Source organism: Amblyomma americanum, chromosome 8, assembly GCF_052857255.1.
Source record: "Amblyomma americanum isolate KBUSLIRL-KWMA chromosome 8, ASM5285725v1, whole genome shotgun sequence".
NCBI lineage: Eukaryota > Metazoa > Arthropoda > Arachnida > Ixodida > Ixodidae > Amblyomma > Amblyomma americanum.
Window position 1 is genome coordinate 23,647,338 of NC_135504.1, and position 25,247 is coordinate 23,672,584.

Below are 25,247 nucleotides of genomic sequence, written 5' to 3' on the forward strand. Positions count from 1 at the left end.
GCGCATGCGCACAAAAGAAGAGGCGCTATCAAGAGGCTCCGGCGCAGCGTCAGACTTGGCTACTGCGCAACGGAGGCGCACAGCGGAGCACGCGCCGGCGCCAGAGCGTCTGTCGCGGCTATGACGTCACTCCTCTGGAATGCGTAGACCGGCGAGGCGCGTGCGGCGGCGGCTCCGGCACACCAGCTGTGCGCCGTGTGACGTCACTGCTCCTCGCGCATGCGCAGCACGGCTCCCCAGGAGCCACGCGAAACTGCTCAACCTCGGCCAGTGTAGCTCACGCTACAAAAGTTCCAGCTGAACGAAGTTCTTCCGGGTGCAGCTTTCAGTTCAGTGAACATTTCTGAAAGCACTGATGTGCAGCTCCTGAGTAAGAAAAGTAATATCTGCAGACATTCAGCGAATTTCGTCCGTAGAACAGCGTATACTGCTGCTGCAAAGCTGCGCAGTCTGCGACAACTTGCAGTGCCGTACTTTCCCTTGCGAAAAGGCTTTCAGCTTGCTCCGCTGGGAGCAGCAACCAGTCCTTTCACAAAATTTGCTTGCCTTGCCATGACAGAATTAAGGAGAAAAAATATCTGGTACGTTAGGTTTTTCCTTTTTTTGCGAAAAACAAGAAAAGAAAAAACTTGAAAATCGTGTCAAATCGAGCGTGCTGGTAGGACACGACAGAAAATGACCGCAGCGCAAAAATCAGGGCGAAGGACGGGCCGGAGAAAGGATGAGGATGGAACTTCCAATTACATTATCCTGAGTGATTCCTAGGTGTATAGCCTGTCCTTAGCAAAATACTAATCATATACTCGCATTCCAAAATGAAAACTTTTTCTAGAGAGGGCGATAGAAGCCGTGATTAGAGAGAGAGAGAGAGAGGGAGAGAGAGAGAGAGGGGGGGCTTATTGACGGGAAAGGCAGAGAGGTTGGCCCGAAAAATGAATATCTGGCCTGCTACTCTGCACTAGGGAAGGGGAGAAAAAAGAAGGTCACGATGGGGTGTGATGATGATGGGAGGAGGCAGATGAAAAAAAGAAAAAAAAAGACAAGGCACACTTTCTGACATCACAAACGCGAGTAAAGGCCCGTGTCGCTTGAAAAGCGTGAGAGCGCTCGCGTTGCCTGCACAGTTTTCGAACTATCTGGCCAAGCGCCGAGGATCAAATCCTCCGAGAGGGGCCTTGTGTCAAAAGACTTCAAAGCACATGCTAGCATGAGTCTTTCTCGTGCATAAGCTGGGCACGCCACTAAAAATGCTCCACAGTCTCTAGTACGCCACATGTGGTGCAGTCCGGAGAGTCCGCTTGTACAATTATGTGAAAGTACTTGCGCGTGAAGGCGACGTTTAAACGTAACCTCCTTATCTCCGTGATCAGGTATTCTTCCCCGAATATAGCAATGTATTCGAATTCGATAATTCCACGCGGGACATGCTCTTCGCTTTTCCTAGTGAAAGCAGTGTGTTGAAAGTCCGGACTACACAGTTCCACGCATCAGGACAGGACAGGTCAGAACGGGCATAGTGAGAAAACAATCATTGTCCTTCTCTTCACGTGCCTTTTTTCCCCCTCTGTTGTCTTTTCTGATGAATATTTAACTTTTTTCTGCGCATGCGTATTTCATTATTTCGCCTCAGACAAACTATGCATACTAACGACTCCGTCCTTCGCGCTGTTTTTCTGCGCTACTGTCTATTTGTGACAGAAAAAAATCTGCTGTCTTTCTGACGCCTGTCATTATTACCTGTGTCTTTGGCGAAATTTGTTTGTACTGCTTTACTAACTAGGCTCGTGTAAAAAACGCTACACATGGCGGACCTATCCGATTTCCCACGAGGCATTCTTCCCTTACAAAACTTCTTTAGACAGTGTATAGACTGTCCATAGACTTCTGTCTATAAAGTCTATAGACAAACTCTAGAGAGCAGTCTAAAGGCAATGCAAATCCTATGGACAGTCCATAGACAATCTATAGATCTATGGCCATACACTTTTAGCAGACTTTTGTCTATACAAAGTCTATTAGCTATGAATAGACAAAAAGAAATATCTATAGGAAGGCAATATAGTCTATAAGAAGTCTATAGATTGTCTTTAGACCATTTTGTAAGGGTTGCCTGTGCACACGCCAGACTTAAGGCCCGCACAAGCATTACATGATTGAAACGGCATGCTTTAGAGTCCGGCAACGTTTCTGCAAAACAACACGGCACTGACTTGAAGCAGCGCGTTCCAAAATGACCCACCTTATCCCCTGAAAGCTCGAAATGCGGCTTGCATGGCCGTTCAAATAAAGTTATATTTGAGAGACGGAGTGAGCAGCGTCCATGACGAGAAAAATACCACAGCTTAATTGGAACGAGAATGGTCGGAACGTGCATGGTGGTGGTGGTGGTGGTGGTAAAAACATTTATTAATTATAGAGAGAGGTGTTGGGGTCCGTGACCTGAAGGGTCACGCCCTTACAACCACTAGGTGGGGATGCCTAGTCAGGCACCCCATTGGCGGTTGCCGCAGCCCGGGCACGCTGCGTTAAGGCCCTTTGGGCCTGGAGGGTGCAGCAGCCGGACAGGGTCGCCTCCCAGTCCTCTCGGGTTGGGTTTGGGATAGGGGGTAGGGATGGGTTCTGCTGGCAGGCCCACACCATGTGGTAGGTGTCCGACAGCTCCCCACAGTGTGAGCACCGCCCGTCGAATTGAGGATTGAAATGCTTTAGAGTTGCCGGGCACAGCATCGTGTTAGTGAGCAGGCGCAGGAGTACCCGCTCGTTGGCCTTCCCCAGCCCTTTGCAAGGAGTGGGAAGAGTTTGGTGGGTGGATTTGTAGTAATCGCATATTTCCTTAAAGGTGTAAACCTGATTGAAATCGGAGTCCTGGTCATCGTCGGGTCCCGAGGGAAACGCCCGGAGAGAGAGCGCGCGGGCGGCGGCGTCGGCTGCTTCGTTTCCGTGGAGGCCTTGGTGACCTGGAGCCCAAATAATAGATCGGTGTGCAGGATCGGAGTCTCGGCTACAATTTTGATAGATGCGATAGGCCAGGGGAGTAGCCCACCCTTGCTCGACGTTTCGACAAGCCCCTCGCGAGTCGGTGATTATGTATTTGGAGGAGGAGTCGGAGGCTGCCAGGGCGATGGCGACCTCTTCTGCGTGAATTGCTGACTGGGCCTTGAAAGTAAGGGCGTCTACTGTTTTGCCCTCGTGGACGACCGCGGCCGTGTACCATCCCTTGGGGTCCGGGCCGGAGGCGTCCACGTAGAAGACTCCTGGTTTATTCCCAAAATGGCGGTCCAAGGCTTCCAAGCACTGGACATGACAGCCCGACATGCAAAAATGGGCATGCTTGGAGAGGAGGCCAAGAACATGAGTGTCGAGCTGCGGAGATGGAATCACCTTCTGCAGCCAACATACAGCCTTTATAAGAATGATTTCGCTACACTCGTAACCGTCTTGTGAGTTTTTTTTTTTGTTGCCAAGTTTCAAGTCAACGCATCAGTTATTACTTGTTGTTATTATTATTTGGCGATATAATAAAAAGGCAGACAGAATGATCCTCCGCGCGCGCATTGGCTGCGTGTGGCCCGGGGAACGACGGGTGCGTCACGGAATCGCGACGAGCGATGTGTGTGACGGATGTGGTGCAGTGGAAACACTAGAACACCTGCTCCTTCACTGTACCGCGTTCGCCGATGCTCGTCGCGATATGCTCGCGGCCTATAGGGCGCAGGGCATACTACCAGACTCCATCAAGACGCTATTGTGGCCGCAGGGCAGTGCGCGCACTCGTGAGCGAACTTTGGTGAGCCTCTGTGCATTCCTCGAACACACGGGCTTGACGTACCGTCTGTTCTCCGTCCGGTAGTTACACGCAGTGACCGAACGCTCCGCGAGTTCTACCTTGAACGATTAATAACTGGACGCCCCACTCCAGTTGTAACCAACACAGTGCTGTGCGCGTGTGTGATTTAATTCCTCTAAAATGAACTAATCACGCGCACAACCCGGACACATTTCTTATTGTGTAAACAGTTTGTACATATTACTTCTCCCCCTATCCTCTCTTCCTGTCCCCTCACCTCTTTCATTTAATTTTGTCCTTTCTGCCTGCTATCCTTTATTTCCGCTGCCCCAGCTCAGGTGCTTCAGTATCGATGGCAGATGCCGGGGCTAGCAAAAATCTTTTCCTTCCTTTTTACTATTATTTTTAATAAAACCACTACCACCACCACACAGAATAGACACAATGCATGCCTACTCGGAAAGGGGAGAGAAGGAAAAAGATCGTGAAACAGTGACAAGGAAAGAAACAAAGATTGTGCTGCCAAGAGCAACTACAACTCCCGATACAGCACATCCTGAAAAAGGAGACACTTAAAAAAAAAGCTTAACGAGCCAAAGCACGAATCAGAAAGTATTGCGCCAGCACAAAGTGCTTTAGTTGAGCAGGCAAAGTTTTAATCATAACTTGGCATTTCAGCAACGGAATCTAGAAGAGGTAGCGCTCCTGTTTACGCGCAAATCACATTACACTGATGTTTACGACAAAGGAGGTATGCAAAACAAGGCGTGGTATGCAAATTAGAGAGTGAACACGTAGTGCAAAAGTAGTTCACTGGCGCACAGCGGAATATTGTAATACAACTTGACAACCACTCGTCTCAAGAAAAGTCAAAAGTGCGCACAGCCATTCCAACATGCATGACCATTCAGGAGGAGAATGTCTTCTTGAGTGGCTCGGGATAATTCTTGTGCCACTTATTTTCGAGAGCAGTCATTTCCGAAAGGAACATAGTTTTCTAGAGAAGGTTATTCATGCTTAGTGCTCAGATAGGAAAGGAAAACTAGTGAACAATTTTACACCGACAGCTGTTAATGGAGCGTTTCCTCGTTATGCATTGGTGACCGTGGTGTTTTGCAGTGGTGATGGTGATGCAGTGACGTCACTCATCACCTTACTGCCACGGGGTACACAGTGACTTGACGCGCCCTCTGCTAGAACATAAGACAAACAAAAATCGATAAAAAGCATTATGCTGAACACTGTAAACAGCTGCTGCTGAGTCTTACATTGCGAACTGGATACAATCCTGTGAAACAATGTATTTTTAAAACCTTTAACATATTAGCGGTCCTCATACGCTAACACATGCTAAAATAAATCGCAGGCAGTGGAACAAAACAAAATGTTAGTATGCTTTTTAAGTTTATAGAAAGGGAACAAAATATTAAATGCGCATGAGGTAGACGTATTTAGAATTCGGGAAAGTGGAGCGAGCACATAAATGGCTAAAGATAATTTCGCACTTATGATTATACAGTAAGGTATTTCACTGGTCAATTGCGTCGGATCCAGTTACCTGAATTCCTAAAAAAATCGTTTCTTATTTAGTACAGAAATTTCTAAAAGCGTATCATGTCTGACAGACAGTGCCACATTGACGCGACACTGACTGACGCTTCTAATATCTGTGATACCTTTTGAAAACATCTAGTGAGATGTTTAGAATAATTGAACCTGTCAACTATGTCCGCAGTTGTAGCGTCAAAAAATTTTGCGACAGTGTCTCCACCCGTACACCGCTGTCTAATACGATTCCAATTTCGCCGACACAAACAGGAAATTTCTCGTCAAGTGATAACCACCTCCAACGAAACAATTTTAATAGTGCTGTCGCTAGATCTTGTCCCGGCAGTTGATCGTTCGAGCTTTGCTAGTGCACTCCCTTGTATTTATAAGGCCTCGCGAACTGCACCCGTTCTCTGAATCACGCTACTATTGAAGCTACAGATAGCAAAACCGGAACCTTGACGGTGAGTGGTTGCCTTGTGTCTCAGAATCGGCACTGGGTGTTTTTACTAGTAAAACTGCGATACCCTTGCGGTTACGAACTAAAATTGGTATTATGTGTTCAGTAGTATTTTACTAATCTGATGGAGGAATAATAAGTAGGAATAATAAGTAATAAGCGCACAGTAGGAATAATAAGCACATACAGTTGCTGTCTTTCCATAACGGTCAGCGTATTGAGGATATTTTGGCTATTTGTCCACAAGACTGCACTGTTTTTCGAAATTTTAAATTTCTTTGCGAGGCTTCTAATGATGTTATATGTTTACAGATCCAACGTGTGAGTGGAGAACGCTTTCAAGGTTTCCTTAGTTCCCCTTGGATATGAGTAATTTGAGATAATTGAAAGAAAATGCCTTTTTTTCTACGCGGGATATCAAATGATTTACGATGTATGGTGAGTGTCAAGAATGCTGGACCAGCTCGGACTTTGGCAGATTTTTTTTTTATAATGACACAAATCTCAAAGCTCCGGTAAGCGCAGAGTATCGACATTTTGTGAGTGAGTAATGAAAGCTTGAACGCTGCCTACAACTTTACGGGATACTTCTTTGGCCGGCGTGCTCCTTTTCTCCGCGCTAAAATGGTCCAAGAAAAGTGCTTTAGCGATCCATCTTGCACGGAGTCCTGGTCTTTAAGTGTCCCTGAAGACAGTTAACATGTGAGGGGTCATGTATGGGAGCCTGGCATGCAATTTTAAGCCTTGTTTGCGCGCGTTTTATGTTCTCGTCTGCAGCTGTGCGTTATCAGCGCTTAAAATTTAAATCTTAGTTGGGCGACACTGTGAAAACGTCTGTGCCTCAGCGACATGGTATCTTTGGACACACCATCCCCACAAAAAAATAAAATTCGTACGACAGCAAAAAATTTGGGGAAAGTGACGCGGCTGGCTTGAATTCTATTACGTGCTTTACTGGGTTGAATTCTTTTACGTGCTTTACTGGGAAGCCCCGCCGCGGTGGCTCAGTGGTTAGGGCGCTCTACTACTGATCCAGAGTTCCCGGGTTCGAACCCGACCGCGGCGGCTGCTTTTTTATGGAGGAAAAACGCCAAGGCGCCCGTGTGCTGTGCGATGTCAGTGCACGTTAAAGATCCCCAGGTGGTCGAAATTATTCCGGAGCCCTCCACTACGGCACCTAATTCTTCCTTTCTTCTTTCACTCCCTCTCTTCTCCCTCCCCTTACGGCGCGGTTCAGGTGTCCAACGATATATGAGACAGATACTGCGCCATTTGCTTTCCCCAAAAAAACCAATTAAAACCAATTTACTGGGAATATCTGCGATTGATAATGATTGATTCTGGTTTAGCCCAGACCTGCTTTCTTTCTTGACCTATGTCCTAAAGCAAACTACAAAAGGGCTTGACCTGCTACTTGGTTTATCACTACAGACTGTTTTTGCAGAAGCTGGTCAAGTGTTTATCGCCGAGCCCTGCAGCAGAATCTCTTTGCGTACAAAAAGGGGCACTGGACTGGACGAAACAAGACACGATCACCGCTTCTTTTATTTCGTTTTTTTTTTGCTTTTTTAAATAAAACGCTCTCATTCCGTCAGCTATCGCGAGCAATAGCAACCCAGGTTCACATTGCACTGAGTGAACGCCGCAGCAGCTACAAACGAGGATTTTTACTCAACCTTTGCAGGACCCACAAGCGATCTAGCATTGATTCAACTGCAAAAGCTTAGAAGAGGTAAACCATCGTCCAACAATTTGATCTAAAGCACTTTAATTTTAACAATGAGTCAAAACTTTAGAAATATATGCTTTGGGCAGCTTGACAAACTGGTCGGATTTTTCGTGTCAAAAAGCAAGCCATTGGGCTGTAGGGCCCACAGTAGTGCAGGAGTATGGATTAATTTCAAGCAACCGGGGTGTCTTTCCCGTGTACCCTCTTTGCCAAAAGTAACCGTGTACAGGTGGTTTGCTTCTTAGCCGCGTAGCGATCGAAGCACTTAAGCATGGAATCTCTGCAAAGTAAAGTGACCCTTGTCCTCTCGTTTTGACACCTTTCGGTCTTTAGGGGTGCGTAACGGCTCCGTTAAACGGTTGAGAAGCAAAAACCTGCTGCTCGGTTACTTTTGGCAAAGGGAGTACATAGGTATATAGCAGTATATGGGGCGTTTTGAAGGGGCGGATAATTGTTAGTTTGATATATCTGAAGTGCAACGAATCACGCCGAAGAAGTTGGTGAATTATTAGCTAAATTCCAGTTGATGCACTTGCACACATTGCCAGTTTCCTTACACATGTAAGTGAAGTGTTCGAAGTAGGTAATTAGGGGAGCGGCACTCGTAAGACTCACCGGTTCTTTCGGAAGGATGCGGAAATATTCCAAATACTGGCCAAAAGTTGAAAAAGTTATAAGCTAAACCTAATTCAATAAGCAAGCAAGAACTTAATGACATTGTCATCTTCAACAATACATATATGCTTGGGCAGGCTGGTACTTTTACTGACGTCAGGGCATAGAGCCCATGACGGGAAAGGACGACCGTTTCAGACAGACAAGATACTGATTAGATCACCGCCTGGTCTAGTTGCTAAGGTTTTCGTGTTCAGACAAGAACACAGTACCACTGCAAGTGCTATGACTGTGGTACTTCTCCGATATACGTATTGAAGTTTTAGGCGCATATCTAGATGCAAGTGAACACTTCCCGTCCTGAATAACAGCTGTCGGTTAAGCGATGAAGAGAGACGCGCTGTTAAAAACTAAATTCGTAATTAAAAATCAAAACTAAAAGCGGCACATTTAAACACGGGACCGGATATCCGTGGTAGGACGTAGACGCCGGACTGAAGATCGCTTTGGGTAAAATTCTTCCTGCGATTTGTCTGCACTTGCCTGTTCCGGTTCGCCATATCACAGCCGCCAGTCAGTATCAAGATTGCACTCACGTACGGAAAGCTTTGCTAACGCTTCTAACGCTTTGGTTTGCGTTTCTCCATGGCTCTTCACTGTAAGGCCTTTGTCCGTGTCTTTATTGCAGTGTGAAAATGAAGATTGCTGTAATTTTCACAGTGGTGACCACCGTATCTGTCGTCAGGTAAGTAATGTTTAGAGCAGCTGTTCACAATATTGGGCAATGCATGTTCACTGCTAATTATGAAATAGCTGCAGTTAGAAAGAAATGTCCTTACACAGCTTAACCTCTTCCAAATGCGGAAAAAGACTGCTGTCATTGAAATCTTGACTGCCTCATTGTCAGATACTTTCAGTTACTGACGACGAGGTGGCACACCACTTATAAGCTCGGAGTTATGACTGCTCCATGATTTAATCGTGTCTGTTCTCGTGCCTGGTTCATAAATATCCACGGAGGGTCTGAGCAAATCGTTTCCGAATAATCTTGTTTTCAACTGCATCCTACATTCGTGCCTTATGCCCGATACGAGGCGGCCGGGTTTTATTTTTCCTTCAGGGTTTGTCTAACAGCGTGTGGACGATTTCAGAGCATGACTTCACCGGAGTCACGTGTGACCCGTCCACGTGACAACCAGTGCAGTGCTCCTGCGTAAGCCACAGGGATTACTGCGGCTGCTGCGACTTCTGCAAAAAGGTACGCATTAACTGCTTCTATTTGGCCTGACACGATGTAAATAAATTAGAAACAAGGATTAGAAATGAATTGGACTGTAGGGTTTTAAAGTCCCGAAGCAACTCAGACTTTGAGGAACGCCGTAGTGGAGGCCGCCGGATTAATTTAGACGACTTGGGGCTCTTTAACACGCGCTGACATGCATCGCACAGCCCATCGGTGTTCTTGCATTTTGCCTCTATCCGCGATTGAACCCGCGACCTTGGAATCAACAGCTGTACGCCAAAGCCATTGGGCCGCCGAAGCCAAAGAATGGGCTTCAAGCGCATATGTTAAACAGTGTGTGCAGGCATATGCAGAATACAGATATGATGAGGCGTAAGCACTTGACCTTACACAACCCGAAAACATTTAAATAGAAAGAAAACTCTTGGCCACCGGTTGAAAGAGCGACCAGGGATGGACTGTATTATTAAACAATTCCTTAAGTTTTCTTCTCTTTTGATCTTGACGTCAGTTACGACGGTAGCGGCGCAAAGTGGAGAAGAAAATGACCAATCGAAGGCACGGTCGATCTGGTCGCTACGCAGAAATGCGCTACAGAAAAATACTACAAAGCAACAAAAATATGTCATTATACGACAAAACAACAAAATATTTTCTCGTATTTTTGGCATGGTTCTGTCGTTTTTTTCCCGACTGAAATGTGGGTATAGTGGCGATAGAATATAATGGGAGGTGCCGACCTGCGAACAAAAACAAAGCTACTGGCGCAGCCATCGCCCTCTGTCGCCAGACGCCGGCTCATCTGGGACTTCAGACTCAGCTTCTCAATAGGCATCACCGCAATAACATTCACAGGACAAGCTTCACAATAAGAGCGGTTTGGTTCAGTGCGAAGTGCGGAGAGCTCTTATTGTGCCTGTTATTTACTGCAAAGAGATGTGTGTCTCTGACGGTTGAGTTGACATTGCTGTGGTACGCTCATCTGCAGTGCCCAGGCGAAGAGTGCACCGGGCTGTTCAACGACCCATGCACGGAGAGACACCACTGCGTTCTGGACAAAACTCAGGAACGCTTCGTCACTGGTGGCAAGGGGCACTGCAGGCCGCTTCCCGAACCAGCAGCTGGGCATGGACACCACAGCTAGGATGTCCCCCATACCCAAAAGGTAACGTTTAAAAATAAAATGTTCCTGCAAAGGAGGGGAAATCCAGCTGTTTGAAGTTCTCGGAATATGTGCCATCTCAGGAGGAAACACTAAAACTGTGGAGACATTTCTGTCCTCCGAAAACCACTCGATCATGCGATGCAGTCATTGGAGAGCTGCGGCTCAGTATGTCATTAAGCAGTACAGGAGTCGTAACCCTACCCTCATAACAGGAAGGAGTGTGAGGAGGGAAGGGCAGAGAAGTGAGACAACAGAAGACTGTGAGTAATCGGAACGCTCTTGCCATTAGCGCCATCACTGAGATAGAGACAACAGAAGTAGCCATTGGAGTAGCCATAGGAGTAGCCAAAAAAATAGGAGGGAACATGGGTGCTCCTGGAATCTTGTGCGTGCCGTCATCTCACTCGCCGCTTCGGTGGCTGGACGACGGCTGTTGCAACGCCAATTTTATGGGGCTATCTGTATCAATGTTCTAAGGCTTTCGCCATAAAACATTGTCCTCCAAGACAATTCCTTTTAAACTTTCGTATCCCGTGCCGTACCCCTAGGCACACCGTATCCAAGTCATTTCATCACAAAGGTCAAAGGTCGAGGCTTAAGAAAAAAATTGAACATCGGTGTTTGGGGAAAGAAAATGGCACAGTATCTCTCTCATATATCGGCGGACACCTGAACCGCGCCGTAAGGGAAGGGATAAAGGGGGGACTGAGAGAAGAAAGGAAGAAAGAGTGCCGTAGTGGAGGGCTCCGGAATAATTTCGACCACGTGGAGATATTTAACGTGCACTGACATCGGACAGCTCACAGGCGCCTTTGCGTTTCGCCTCCACCGAAACACGGCCGATGCGGTAGGGTTCGAACCCGGGTGCTCCGGATCAGTAGCCGAACGCTCTAACCCCTTAGCCACCGCGGCGGGGCTTCAGAGACCCATTGGCTCTTTCAGGATTGCTAGTGAAGTAGTTTTTTCGCACAAAAATACAGAAAGATGTCAAGGTAGAGGAGTTAAGGCTCCTTTGGGTTGGTTATGTGTTGGGTCGAAAGACGGCATGTGTAGAGATGGAAACTGAAAGAAAGAGGGCATGGGAGTGGCTAAAGAGTAAAGTGGAAAGAACTGATGGAGTCAGGACATAGAGAGAAGCATACAGCTGCCAGCGGAGACAGCCGTGTACAGGAAAAAAGTTGAGGACGCCCACTAGAAACAGCGGCACTACATAAATAGACAGGTGGGACAAGCTGACGGACCAAGCATGATTCCGTTTACTAAATGTGATCGCTAATGCGACCGAACTATTATTTAATTTCCCCAACATTTATATCCTTTTTTGTTACTGTTTGCTCACGCGACATGGGACCCCTTGCGCACAAGAAACTTGGCGAACCACTTTGACCGATCCCGAACACCAACCACCACCGTTTTTACTCGCCTCCAAGAGGACTCGAAGAGAAACACCGTCGAAGGCCAATGTGTTTCTGGAAACCCGCCAAATGACGCCCCCCCCCCCCCCCCCTTTGCGCTAGATAGCTGCGAAATGGAGGCATCGCTTATGTGGCATCCCGGAAACTAGTAATAAATCTGTCGTTACATGTAAATTACCTTGGTCTGCATATAAGCTTCTAGGAAGGCTATTTCCTCTTACCATACAGTCAATGCGGCCGGTATAAGCTCATGAAAGAAGCACACGCATCTCTGAAATCAGCAGCCTCGAATCGCATGACTGCGGCTTGTCTTATTTCTGTGCCGTCTTGACCGGTACAAGCGCGAAAGGTCGGGCCGGACTATTACGGGTGCCTGGAACAACTCCAAAAGTGCCTTGTTTGTCCGTGTCCAGTCATGCGTGCTTCTCTGCGGAGGCTACACACACCCGCCCCACTCAAGGTGATATAAAACTACACCCGGAACGAGGCAGCATCGATTGTCTTCGTAGCCAGGCTTCTTGTATCGGCGGGTGCACGGATTTCGCCGCATATCGGGATTTTATCTCGCTACAGGACGGCTACGTTTAGCGGTGAGAAATATTTCATGTAGCTAAAACATGACTAACGCCACTTTCTCGGTCTACTGAACAAGTTGTGAATCCCGAGCAGAATGCGACTCAATGATCTGCTCAGTGGTCCTGAAAACAACGAAATCACTTTCAGTTCCATTATATAGTTTTTTAAAAATGGTTTTTAGACAGCTCGAAATAAGTTACGTAACGTACCCAGCAATTCTGATCCGAAGCATTTTTGAGCGGGAAACCGCTCATGAACGCGATGTTTTCATATAACGTAACATTTTACTATAAGAATCAATGTATCCCTAGATCACCCGACTGCACTGTTGAATCCTTTTTTCTATGAACGTTTTTGCTTTAGTCAAAAGCGTTCCCAATTAGTTTTCTATGCCAGTGTTAACTGTTCGATACGATCACTGGAAACACTTTAAAAGACAGATTTTGCTACATATCTAATAATGGACCATTACCTTCAATATTTCCATAACAGTGTCTAACAATTTTCCAATTTTCGAAACTTTTGTTTGAGAAAGCTGAACTTGAAATGACGAAATCACTTTAGATCCCACTATATAGTAAAAATGGTTTTGAGACGGCTCAACATAAGTTCGGTAAGAAGCCACATTGTCTTGAAACCCGTTACCTTTAATATTTCCATAACAGTGTCTTACAATTTTCCAATTTTCAAAATTTTCACCTGAGAAAGCTGAACTTGGAAGTCGCATTGTCTTGAAACGTAGCCAAATTTGACCTTGGCATGCGCCGTACTGCATGTGTTCAGGCGGCAAGTTTTGGTCTTTTCGAAGCTATCATATGGCAACATTTTGTACTCGGCGTCATCGGTCTCATTGTGAACACGCTGTTTGCTGCTTCCCAGCGACACAGCAAGGACAAAACAAATTCGATCATCGTGTGCGCCTGCAGTTGTTAAGCTCATTTCAGATTAAAGTTATTGTTTACATATGTTTTTTTGCACTTGTAGAGCGTTTTTTTCTACTGTTGGTTTTCTGAAGTGTTTTGGGGATTCTGAATTTACCTGGTACTTCTGACTCACCTTAAACTTCAGTATACCTGAGCTTAACTTTATGCAGTCGCAACGTCCTACCGGGTCTCAGTAGGAAAAAAACAAAAACTTCAGAACCCTGTCAAAATACAACAAACTGTTTTGTAGTTTTACCGCAATGACAGATTTTTTTGTTGTTTGGTAGTATATATCTGCAGTACTATAGTTGCTTCTGTAATACTCTAGCTCTATAGCACTTTTCTGTACGAAGGACTCAAAATTCTGCTGGAGCTACCAAAATTTCAATTGATACAAGTTTCTGGTCAAGAACAATACAGAAAATCTGTTTTGAAGACAGAAACTTTTCCGTTGTGTTCTTCAACGGGGGTGCTTATTTTATTTGATGCTTCAAAGATTGTAAAAAAAAAGTTAAAACTCTCTAGCATAAAAAGACGTGTAGACAAGATAGCTAAAGGCTGGAATTGGTAGAGAACAATTTATTGATCCCTCGCGTTTCACATGCACTTGCGTTCAAAAACCATTTGCAGCGCCACCACCACCACCACCACTGTCTCCGGAGCCACAATCGGAGAATGAAGAAATTCATCAATACCATGCCTAAATGATATGTACGGGTGAACGCCGTCATAAAAAAATAGCGTGAATGATAACTGTTGCGGGAAAATTAACGACCACAGCTAATTTCTTTTTCTCCCTGGGATAAGCAGTGGCACATATTCAGTCAAAAGTAATATTTAGCTCACTGTGTCACGTTTAGAAAATTTGGGGGCCTTCATAACCACATAAAAAATGCGATAGCATTTAGGTTGCCTCCTATGTCGTCTACTACAATGAGCGTGTAATGCTTTTCTCGAGATTTTCCAGCCTAAAGTACGGTTGGAACCGGTTCCATTTACCGTGTGTGGTATTCATGAGTCGTCACCTAAAGGCCGCTGCGGTGGCTGAGTGGTTATGGCGTTCGGCTGCTGGCCCGAAAGATCCGGGTTCGATCCCGGCCGCAGCGGTCAAATTTCGATGGAGGCGAAATTCTAGAGGCCCGTGTACTGTGCGATGTCAGTTCACGTTAAAGAACCTCAGGTGGTAGAAATTTCCGGAGCCCTTCACTACGGCGTCCCTCATAGCATGAGTCGCTTTAAGACGTTAAACACCCATATATTAAATCAAATCAAATCAGTCATCACCTAAAATGTTCGAGCGCAGTCTACTGATTATCGCGGAGGTTACATAGCTGCCGCAGTGATTCAGTGGTTACGGTGTTCGGCTTCTCAAGCGATGAACGCGAGTTCGATCCCTGTCGCGGGTGTCATATTTCGATGGAGGCGAAATGCTAGAGAGAGAAGTATTCCGTATTTTCAGAGATGGAAATATACTGCACTATATAGAGGACCGGTTGCTCCCTTTTTAGACCTTTCATATTTAGAGTGTAGAGTAAAACAGGACTGCAAAGCTTTAACAGAAGGAGGAAATATGATGGATTCAAGATGAGGGAAAGACTACAAACGCTTTGGACAGTAAGTAGGGCGGCAAAATTTTACACCTTCAATTCCGCAACTATTCCCATGAGAAGGCGTATAGTGGACCATGGGTTCGACTCAAGTGCGTTCTGCGCTGACGAGCACAAGTAGTGTGGGGCATAAGCTGAGAAGGAAAATGGCATAGCGAGATACTTTTTTCCGCAGCTGTTATACTTTTTTTTCTGTTCGTTTCCCGAGAAGCCAGGGAGACACCGTACCAAACTTCCTGTATACTTAAGTAGACAAGACACTCGCATTTCGTTTTCGATAAGACGTCACTGTTTTGTGCGCATACAAATGGTACACAAGACACTCGATACACAGCCCTCCTTAAAAAAAAACATCTTAATTTGAATCTATGACTAACCACACGAAAAGAGTCAATTACCGTTGTTATGTCAAAACACGTAACATCTTCAGTTCCGCATCAAGTTTTCCAAGAAGGATTACTAACATTTAGGATAAAGTTCTATAGTCCGTGGGCATCTCATCGCTTTGCGCCATAGTGCAGGAAGCACACCGCATGGCATTCTACTGCCCTGCCTCAAGCAGCGCATCATGTAGTGCATGTACGCAGCCAACAGTTCTGACCCGCCCCTCACTCAAGAAGCGTAACTTTGTACTCGGAATGTCAACGTTACAGGAGAGGTCAGTGAAAAGCTCAGGATATTGAGCATATCCGAAATGAATGCGCAAGGACTCTACTGGCCGGACCTGTTCTTAATCTCTCTTTAGAAAAAAGAGAATTGACCAATGCTGTTAAGCCTTAATGAATTATCGACGTCCACAGTCACCTCCATTTGCGAATTAAAAGATACAATTATTAGTTCACTTGGCAAAGCTAAGAAAAGGTACACAACAACCTTATTCCAGTCTGCGTGCTGCTTGTTGGGCAGATATTGACTAATGTTCAATTCTGCTTAATACCATCTGTACAGAAGAAACAACAAATGCTTAGATATACTAAACAATTAGAGACACGTTACAGGTGGAAAATGGAGCCTTTTTGTACAAAACATTGCACAAAGCGGTTCAACGTAAGTATTCAGGATAGACCATTAAGGTTCGGGCGTTTTCAAACTTATCGAGTTACGTCTTTCACACGTTCAACCGTGCATAGTTCCACCTTGGCAGACGCACGGCTGAAATTGCAGAATGTGTGGCCCTATCCTCTCAGTGGTTCATCTGAGAGCTCTTCTTCTTTTCCTTACGGCGTGGTTCGGGTGTCCATCTTCATATGTTAGACAGTTACTGCATCATTTCCTTTGCTCAAAACCAGTTTTCAATTTTTCAAGTAACACGAGATGTTTAGGCATCCTAAACAAGTATGAATATGCTATCAGAGCAAAATGCAGCCTTATTGGCTAAAACATTGCACCAAGTGGTTCAATGTAAGTATTCAGGATGGACCTTTAATGTTCGGGCGTTTTAAAACTCATCTAGTTAACATTAACTTGAAGCGCAAAACCAGACGATAGCGGTGAAGGAGACGAGAGAGATATGAGCGCTCGTATGGCTCTCGCCTCTTTCACCGTCCTCGTCTGGTTTTGCGCTTCAAGTTTGTCATGTCTCACCAACACGCCTAAGCAAACACTTTGCTGAAGTTATCTGAAGTTTTTCGCACGTTTAACCTTGCATAGTGCAACCCTAGCGGACTCGCGACTGAAATTGAAGAATGTTTTGCAGGACCCTCTTAGTGTTTTATCATCGAGCTTATCGTTGCGCTTAAGCCGCGGTAGGCGAGAAACCGTATACCAGACTAGACAAGAAGCTGGTGGTGCTATCTCCCGGCTTCCTTTTTAAACGGCCTCTCTCTGCTAACGTCTGCTCCAATAAAAGCAACGTCCTTCGTTTGCTATCGAGAGAAAAGACGACCCAGTTTCACGTTTTGCTGATAAGTATATAACTTTAGCGTATATAAGGACAGCTGTACACGACCCGTTAACTGAATTTTCGGAGGACCCTGAAACGAGTGAGCGCTGTTTCAACCGTACTTTTAGATCTAAGAGTGCTGCGACATCTGTTCACTTTAAACACTCGCTCATGCTTCACATAGCTGTCGTTTAAGTATGTGATGGACATTTTGTTTAGGTTTGGTTTAAGTTTATTGGGGTTTAACGTCCCACAGTAACTCAGGCTATGAGGGACGCCGTAGTGAAGGGCTCCGGAAATTTCGACCGCCTGGGATTCTTTAATGTGCATTGACATCGCACAGTACACGGGCCTCTAGAATTTCGCCTGAAATGCGACCGCCGCGGCTGGGATCAAACCCGCGTCTTTCGGAACAGCAGCCGAGCGCCATAACTACTGAGCCGCTACGGAGGCTAGACATTTTGCATTCCAAAATTATGCTCAAATCAGTTTCCTTTCCCGAAAGCTGAAATTTACACAGAACTCTTACTGCAATTAATCTGTGATGAATGTACAGTGGCAAAAATGTTTACTCATAGGCCCCTTGAACACAGCAGCTTGCCAAATGCACAAAAAAGTCCTTTCCTTGGCCACTGCATCTTTCTAAATTAATTGCTCGAACTGAAAGGAAGCTGCCATGGCAAGCGAGTTACAAGCGATTTTGATCGCATCGTTACAAGCGCTAACATTTTGGTGTACAAAGTTGCGTTCGTTTCAAGAGACTTCTACTACCCCCAGTGGTCGAATGGTCGAACGCGAGGTTGTTTTTTTTTTTTTTGAACTAAAAGTGATGAAGCCGAATATGTGCCCATGCAATCTTAAGGCTTGTTGTGTGCAGGGTGCGACATACTTAGCAAGAACATTCGAGCACGTAGCTCTTCGGCTTACACAGCGCCATCTCCTGGTGGCTGGCATAGGCAGTGTCCACATACAGTGTGACAGGCCCCGGACACCCTGCAAGTGCAACAGCGACGCAAGCCACAGAACCACGCTCTGAAGTGTTCCCGCTAAATTTGGCCCACCCTGTAGTTATTGCTGGCCCATGATTCGCTGGCAGCCTTACCATCATCCATCCCCATCATCAGCCTGACTACACCCACTGCAGGGCAAAGGCCTCTCCCATGTCTCTGAAATTACCCCTGTCATTTGCCGGCTGCGCCCACCCTATGCCTGCAAACTTCCTAATCTCATCCGCCCGCCTAACTTTCTGCCACCCCGTGCTACGCTTACTTTCTCTTCGAATCCACTCCGTTACCCTTAAGGACCAGCGGTTATCTTGCCTTCGCGTTACATGCCCTGAGCAAGCCCATTTCTTCCTCTTGATTTAGACTAGGATGTGTTACTCTCTCTTAGCTGGCTATCTCGCTTCCAAAGTTTAATGGCGCCGACTAGCCTTCAACTGAGCTTACGCGAGAACTGCTTTTTAGAATGCATGACGTGGCTTACATTTAGAACATAACCATTTCACAGTAGCTCTACTACAACTGCCTGTGTTGCAGGTTGAAGATGAAGATTACCTTGGTGTTCGTAGTAATCGCCGCCGTTGCAGTGGTCAGGTGAGCATTGTTACAGAACTAATTTGTTACACAAAACCAGTGAACTAGTCAAGTGACATTTTGTAAAAGAACGTAACTGAGGCAAACGACGTTTCAGGTCTGGGAGCATTAAAATAATTCGTGAAAATGAAAGCTCCAAGGGATATTCACTCTGTTCAAAGTAACCCTAGTTGAGGATATTGCTTGCTCGGATGCACACGCATCTGTGGGGAAACGAAAAATAAATGAAAATTGATCTTTGAGGACAGCAAATGGCGTCTTGTATCTAGGACATGCAAACTCGGCCATTCCCATCGCCATGCAGCGAGAGAATACGAGTATTCGCGGTCTGGCACGCAACCAACACGCAGACACATGAACTCGTACAAAAGCTTAATGCATGTACAAGCATTTAGCGTAAACAATGCACCCAGAGACAGTAATACTTTCGCATTTAATAAAATAATTATAATAATTTGTTTTTGGGGAAAGGAAATGGCGCAGTATCTGTCTCATATATCGTTGGACACCTGAACCGCGCCGTAAGGGAAAGAATAAAGGAGGGAGTGAAAGCAGGAAGGAAGAGGTGCCGTAGTGGAGGGCTCCGGAATAATTTCGACCACATGGGGATCTTTAACGTGCACTGACATCGCACAGCACACGGGCGCCTTAGCGTTTTTCCTCCATAAAAACGCAGCCGCCGCGGTCGGGTTCGAACCCAGGAACTCCACACGTAAGCAGTCGTTAGTGTCCCTGACGAATTCTTCTCCCCCTTCCTTTCAGCGTGTGGGCCACGTCGCCCCCAAACTGCGCAGCCGTGACATGCGACCCGTCGACGTGCCCAGCAACGGAATGTACTTGCGGAAGTCACAAGGACTACTGCGGCTGCTGTGACTACTGCGACACGGTATGCACATTGGCGTTGAATTTTCTTTACGTGGCCGTTGGTAGCGGCCATTTGGCACATACGCACATGCCCAGCAATTCTGGACAAAAGCATTTTTGAACGGGAAAAAAATTACGCGTGCCATTCTTTCATATAATGTAAGCTTCCACTATAACAATTAACATATCCGCAGATCTCCCGTCTGCAGGCTTTCAATTTTGCTATTAACGTTTTTTCTATCGTCAAAAGCGTTCATCGTTGATTTTCTATGGAAGTCTTAACTGTTTGATACGAGCGATGGAAGAACTTTAAAGGAAAAATCTTGGTACATATCGGAAGAATGGACGATTGCCTGCAACATTTCTATGCCAGTATCTTACAACCTGTCAATTTCCAAAACTGCAGAAACACTTGCTAGGATTTGCGAGCCACATTTCCGGTAACCAAGTTGTAATTCCATCATCCGCAAAAAAAGTTTTGCACGCGAACTGCAGAGCTGACATTGCTAATAGAGCGGTTAAGTGGATCTGACATTGCACAGTACACGGGCCCCTAGGAGTTCACTCCATCGAAATTCGACCACCGCGGCCGGGACCGAACCCGCGTCTTTCGGATCAGCGGCCGAGTGCCATAATCACTGAGACACCGCGGCGGCTTTGTAAGCTGCATTGCTTGAGATCCAATGGCTCAATGTGTAATTTGCACACTCGGCATTAGACCATATGGATATCCATTCTAGGATGCATGTAAAGATGAAACGACGAAAGTAAGCTTTTGGGGGGCAATGTTTCATTCCATAAACTTTTGGCTGCGCGTGTAATGTACATTGCATTCAGCGCGATGTAGGTAAGTGGGTAGGTTATCTGTGCTGTCCAGGGGTCCTATTAAGAAGAGCAAGTTGTATCAGATGAAGAGGAAGAAGATATCCTCGATACACGCATAGGCTTCTATGGACTTCCAGTGGGAATACATTTCCGCAGCAGACACGCCCAGCATTTCGCGCCTGAATGTGCAACACTTCGTTCTAACGCGTTAGCGTTGCTAGAGCTGAACCCGGGAGCTTGAAGGGGCCCGGAGATTATTGTGTTATAGCCGTAGTTTTATTACGGCCCGTGTTGACCGAGGTTACAGGAGGAATCGTCATTCCTTCGTTACATCCATTATTTCGTTATAACGAAGTTCCGATTTACTACCATTTTCAAAATATCTGTACTTCTGGTGCTGTGCGATGCAGCTGAATGGAATGCGGAGACAGGGAGACGTGGTGGCCAGTCGCAGAAGTGCGGCGAGGTGGAGAGGGTGAAAGCACAGGGTAGAAAGGGTGGTAAATGTAACGGAGGATAGTAGAGAGGGTAAAAAGTGGAGTTGAGTTAAGTGGAGAGGTGGACAGTGACACCCCCCAGCCAGTTCCGTGGGTTCCGCCAAGGATGCACACGGCACGTGGAGAACACGCGTGCACAACGTGCCACATGCTAAGCCTTATCTAATAATAATAATAATTGGTTTTTTGGGGAAAGGAAATGGCGCAGTATCTGTCTCATATATCTTTGGACACCTGAACCGCGCCGTAAGGGAAGGGATAAAGGAGGGAGTGAAAGAAGAAAGAGGTGCCGTAGTGGAGGGCTCCGGAATAATTTCGACCACCTGGGGATCTTTAACGTGCACTGACGTCGCACAGCACACGGGCGCCTTAGCGTTTTTCCTCCATAAAAACGCAGCCGCCGCGGTCGGGTTCGAACCCGGGAACTCCGGATCAGTAGTCGAGCGCCCTAACCACTGAGCCACCGCAATTATCACATTGATTGTTTGTAAATTTTTTGCTCTTTCTCATACAATATCAATGTCTCTCGATGTGCCGCACTTGACTTCCTTCTGGCTTGCTGTGCACAGTGCCCTAACGAGGAGTGCACGAGGCTGTTCAGGGATCCGTGCTCGGAGGGTCACCACTGTGTCTTGGACAACCCTGAGGAACGCTTCGAGACCGGCGGCAAAGGTCACTGCAGGCCGCGTCCTGATGCTGAGGCCGGGCACTCGCACCATGGCTAGGGAGCATGAAGAAGATACCCAGATTACTTCCTCTCTTCACAACACGGCTGCACAAAGCTTACGAACTGGGGCGACGGGAAGAACCAAAAACTGCAGTTTTTTTTTCTTCCCGGCTTCCTCACGCAGAACTTGTCGCAACAATAAAAGCCGAGATGAAAGGCACTACATGTATCGCGTCAGTTCTTTAAAACGAATCTTCAGAATGTGAACCTATGTAATGAGAGCGCGGTTTGACAAAAATCGACGCGTATCCCCGCCATGTGCACGAATTGGAGTGTGATAGAAAAATCTGAACGTTTTCTATTCCTAGCTGGCCTCACCGTTTTATTAGTTGGCCTACTTTTTTATGACAGCTAAACGAAAAAGCCAGCCCTTTGCTGTGCAATGTCACCCAAGTCGAAAAACTAATCGAAAAGTTTCTGTCGCCGCAACAGATATTCTGCAATGTTTGTAACCAAAAACTTATAGTGCTAACAACATAATTTTGTGTACTTAGTAGAGATAGTTGAGAGAACACTGACCACAGAAAAGTCAGAACTAAAGACTAAAGTCGGGTACAACTGAAGTCTGCAGTGCAGCTCCGCCCACAATCAGGAACGCCGCACAAAATTCCTTCATGACGAAAAGTAGTCCATTGTTATAACTTTTCTTGTTTCTTTAACAAGAAGTGAATCTAAAAAAAAAATCTAAGCTGGAGAATTTTCATAGCTGGCTATTTTGATAATGTCAAACATTAAAAAGCTCATTTAGTTTACTGTTGTGGCTGGCTAGCGGAGTAATACAGGACGCCACGGACCATGGCCCAGAGTTAGCAACTGCTGTTTTTTCAAGTTGTATCCTACTGTAGAGAAAAAACCACTACTACTATACTACACAAGGATGCTACCAAAAAAAAAACAGAAAAACGTGTCCTTATGACAAAACTACAAAGCATCGCATGAAAGCCCACTCCTTATGTAACGCCCGGTACAGGGAAATTTAATGTAATAAACTAAACTGAACATTCTGTTATATTTTTAACATCATTCTGTCGGTGTATTCAACTGCGCAGTGAACATTAGAGAGCTCCAGGTGGCTGATATTAATCCGGCGTTATCCACTTTAAAGTGTTTGATATCCAACATGCAGCTGGTGGTTTTAAACCCCACCAAAGAAGCAATGCAATTCCAAACGCGCTCGAGAAAACGGGGGGGGGGGGGGGGGGGGCTTTGTGCAGCATCGATCACGTGGCCTCTTGTCGTGGTTACGGAACAGAAATGAGAATGGTGGCTTCGCTGCTCCTTGCAATCTTTCGACTCATGACACAAAAAAGGTGGCTGGCGGTTTAGCAAATTGCTAAGTACGAAATATTGTGCGAAAGCCCAGTTTTTTGCAGGTGGACACCACCACCACGTACCTGAAAGCGCGACATGAGGTGTTCACTGACCCAGGGAGCCAGTTATGCGTGACTTCAACTGTTTCATCGTCAGTGCCAATGTACGCCAGCGGCCTATGCTCCAGTGTCGTGTTTCTACCACAACGTTGTCCACGCCAACGCATGCTGCGTGGTCTCTCTATCACTACCACACACGATTAGTTTGATAGTAATATTAGTTGATGAAGAAGACGATGTGCAGTGCACAGCGCGAGAGTGTCTTGCAGTTCAACACGAGCCGTGTTCGGCTTCGGCGATGGCCTACCTTCTCAGACAGGTGCAGGAGCATGGTGGGCTCGTATTACACAGCCTGGTGTTATGTGGTATAAACGTACTTAGATTTTTCTTTTCGCCACTTTTTCCATGCAATAAAGAGAAAAAAAACTGCGGCAATAAATAGCCTAGTGCTTTCGAGCAGTGGTCAGCGAAGCTGATCTGTTCGTGCAGCCGCGGGTTCGAATCTCAGTCACAGATATTTATTTGATTTATTTTTATTTATTTCAGTTGGCGCACACCTACAAACATCGCAAGATCTAGCTTTGGGTTTACCCATCGGAATAGTGGTTTCGCGCTATTAAAGCCGTATTGAAGTAAAAAGGTTCAGAAAGACGATGTGATTTACTCATATTGTATAAAATGGTTTAATTGTCGATCAAGATGGATAATGGGTCATCCCGATTGTACACTTTTCGACGTATATATGTACACGGGTGAAAAGGGGGGGGGGGGCAAAAATCACTGAGACAAGTGTTCCTCAAGCGAAGACGATAGCTCTGGTATTGCCCGGCGGCTGCAGACCACCCTTATTTCAGGTGAGGTTCAAAATTGTGTTCTTTCATCTCCAGAAGTCTGGCTTCCAGCCGCTGGATAATAATACAACAATCGGCTTTGTTTGTGGAACACTTGGTCCAGAGACTTTTTTCCCCGACTGTACAACCGCGAACCACAAGTACGACTAACTCAAAACCGAGTTTATCACTGCGAAAAGCTTTGCAGTATGTTTTCAGCTGTTTATCGCTAAACGCCCTTGAAATTTTCCGTTGCACAACGAGATAGGCAGCCGAGGAACCACAGACTGGATGAGACAATTAAGGTGCGATCACCGCTCTTTTTTTTTAATAAGAACCTTTATTATTTCCGTTGTTCCAGTAAAAGCGCTGTCCTTTGAAATATATTGTCCGTAAAGGCGGCAGGTTTTTATTAGCGAGCGGTATAATTGCTCGTATAAACAGACAGCTGCGTCAGGCGTCTTCAACTGTACCTTTACGGCACACACAACAGAGCAAGCACTGATTCAGCTGCGAGAATCTATTGGAGGTGAGGCATCTCCTGACTATCAAAGTTCGCTTTCTTTAACTACTGTTAAACTTTGAGATCTCTTGTCTATCAAAAATTAGCTCTCTTTAACTGCAGTTAAATTTTAGAGGCAGTGCAGGTGAAGGTGATGTACTGAGTAGCTTTAATGCATCCGTACATAAAAATTATCGACAAAAACATTTTCGAGCGTGAAACCGCTAATGAACAGAATATTTTTCATATAATGCAATATTTCACTATAAGAATCAATATATCTGCATATAACCAGACGGAGGTCTTGTACTTGTTTTTCTATTAAAGGTTTTGCTATCGCCAAAAGCTCTCCCCACTGGTTATCTACGGCAATCTCAACTGTTCGATAGGCAATCTCAACTGTACGATACGGCCAATGGAAACGCTTTAAAAGAAATATTTTGTTACATATCAGAAGAGTATGGACCATTTTCTTCAATATTTCAATAATAGTATAATAATAATAATAATAATAATAATAATAATAATAATAATAATAATAATAACTGATTTTTGGGGAAAGGAAATGGCGCAGTGTCAGTCTCATATATCGTTGGACAGCTGAACCGCGCCTTAAGGGAAGGGATAAAGGAGGGAGTGAAAGAAGAAAGGAAGAAAGAGGTGCCGTAGTGGAGGGCTATGGAATAATTTCGACCACCTGTGGATCTTTAACGTGCACTGACATCGCACAGCACACGGGCGCCTTAGCGTTTTGCCTCCATAAAAACGCAGCCGCCGCCGTCGGGTTCGAACCCGGGAACTCCGGATCAGTAGCCGAGCACTCTAACCACTGAGCAATCGCGGCGGGTCGTAACAGTATCTTAGAATTTTCAAATTTTTTTATCCGAGAACGTTGGACATGCAAAAACCGACAGGCCCTAGTGAAGGGATTATGTAATGACTCGTGCATTCATAGTAAAGGACAATTAATTTTAAGTCACCTAGTTTATCATCATCCGCCGAGACTACGCCCGCTGTAGGGCAAAGGCCTCTGCCATGTCTATCCTATTAACCCTGTCCTTTTTCATCAATCCTACAGGGATTGAAA

The 25,247-nt window shown here is 45.8% G+C and overlaps 2 protein-coding genes and 1 non-coding gene across 4 annotated transcripts in view; 2 read left to right on the top strand and 1 right to left on the bottom strand.

Moving 5' to 3' along the window:
* Window positions 1-25,247, bottom strand: part of LOC144101118 (lysosomal alpha-mannosidase-like) — a 138,249-nt gene that overhangs the window by 57,039 nt on the left and 55,963 nt on the right. The gene's annotated exons all lie outside the window — the stretch shown is intronic.
* LOC144101117 (8.6 kDa transglutaminase substrate-like) lies at window positions 12,424-21,618 on the top strand. 2 transcript variants are annotated; one of them, XM_077634152.1, is made up of 4 exons: window positions 12,424-12,552; window positions 18,489-18,545; window positions 19,308-19,431; window positions 21,301-21,618. In XM_077634152.1, the coding sequence occupies exons 2-4, from the start codon at window positions 18,496-18,498 to the stop codon at window positions 21,454-21,456; spliced, it is 330 nt and encodes a 109-aa protein (XP_077490278.1). In that variant the 5' UTR covers window positions 12,424-12,552; window positions 18,489-18,495; the 3' UTR covers window positions 21,457-21,618. The 2 variants fall into 2 exon arrangements, with proteins under 2 accessions (XP_077490278.1, XP_077490277.1); XM_077634151.1 differs by lacking the exon at window positions 12,424-12,552 and adding an exon at window positions 16,945-17,050.
* Window positions 14,496-14,567, top strand: TRNAS-GCU (transfer RNA serine (anticodon GCU)). Its single transcript has one exon. It is a non-coding gene; the product is annotated as a tRNA-Ser (tRNA).

Excerpts from the sequence above, each read along its gene's own strand:
- LOC144101117 (XM_077634152.1), top strand. The coding sequence starts at position 18,496 with ATGAAGATTACCTTGGTGTTCGTAGTAATCGCCGCCGTTGCAGTGGTC. Across the intron at positions 18,546-19,307 it reads GCCGCCGTTGCAGTGGTCAG|CGTGTGGGCCACGTCGCCCC; the intron begins GTGAGCATTGTT and ends CCTTCCTTTCAG. Across the intron at positions 19,432-21,300 it reads GCTGTGACTACTGCGACACG|TGCCCTAACGAGGAGTGCAC; the intron begins GTATGCACATTG and ends TGCTGTGCACAG.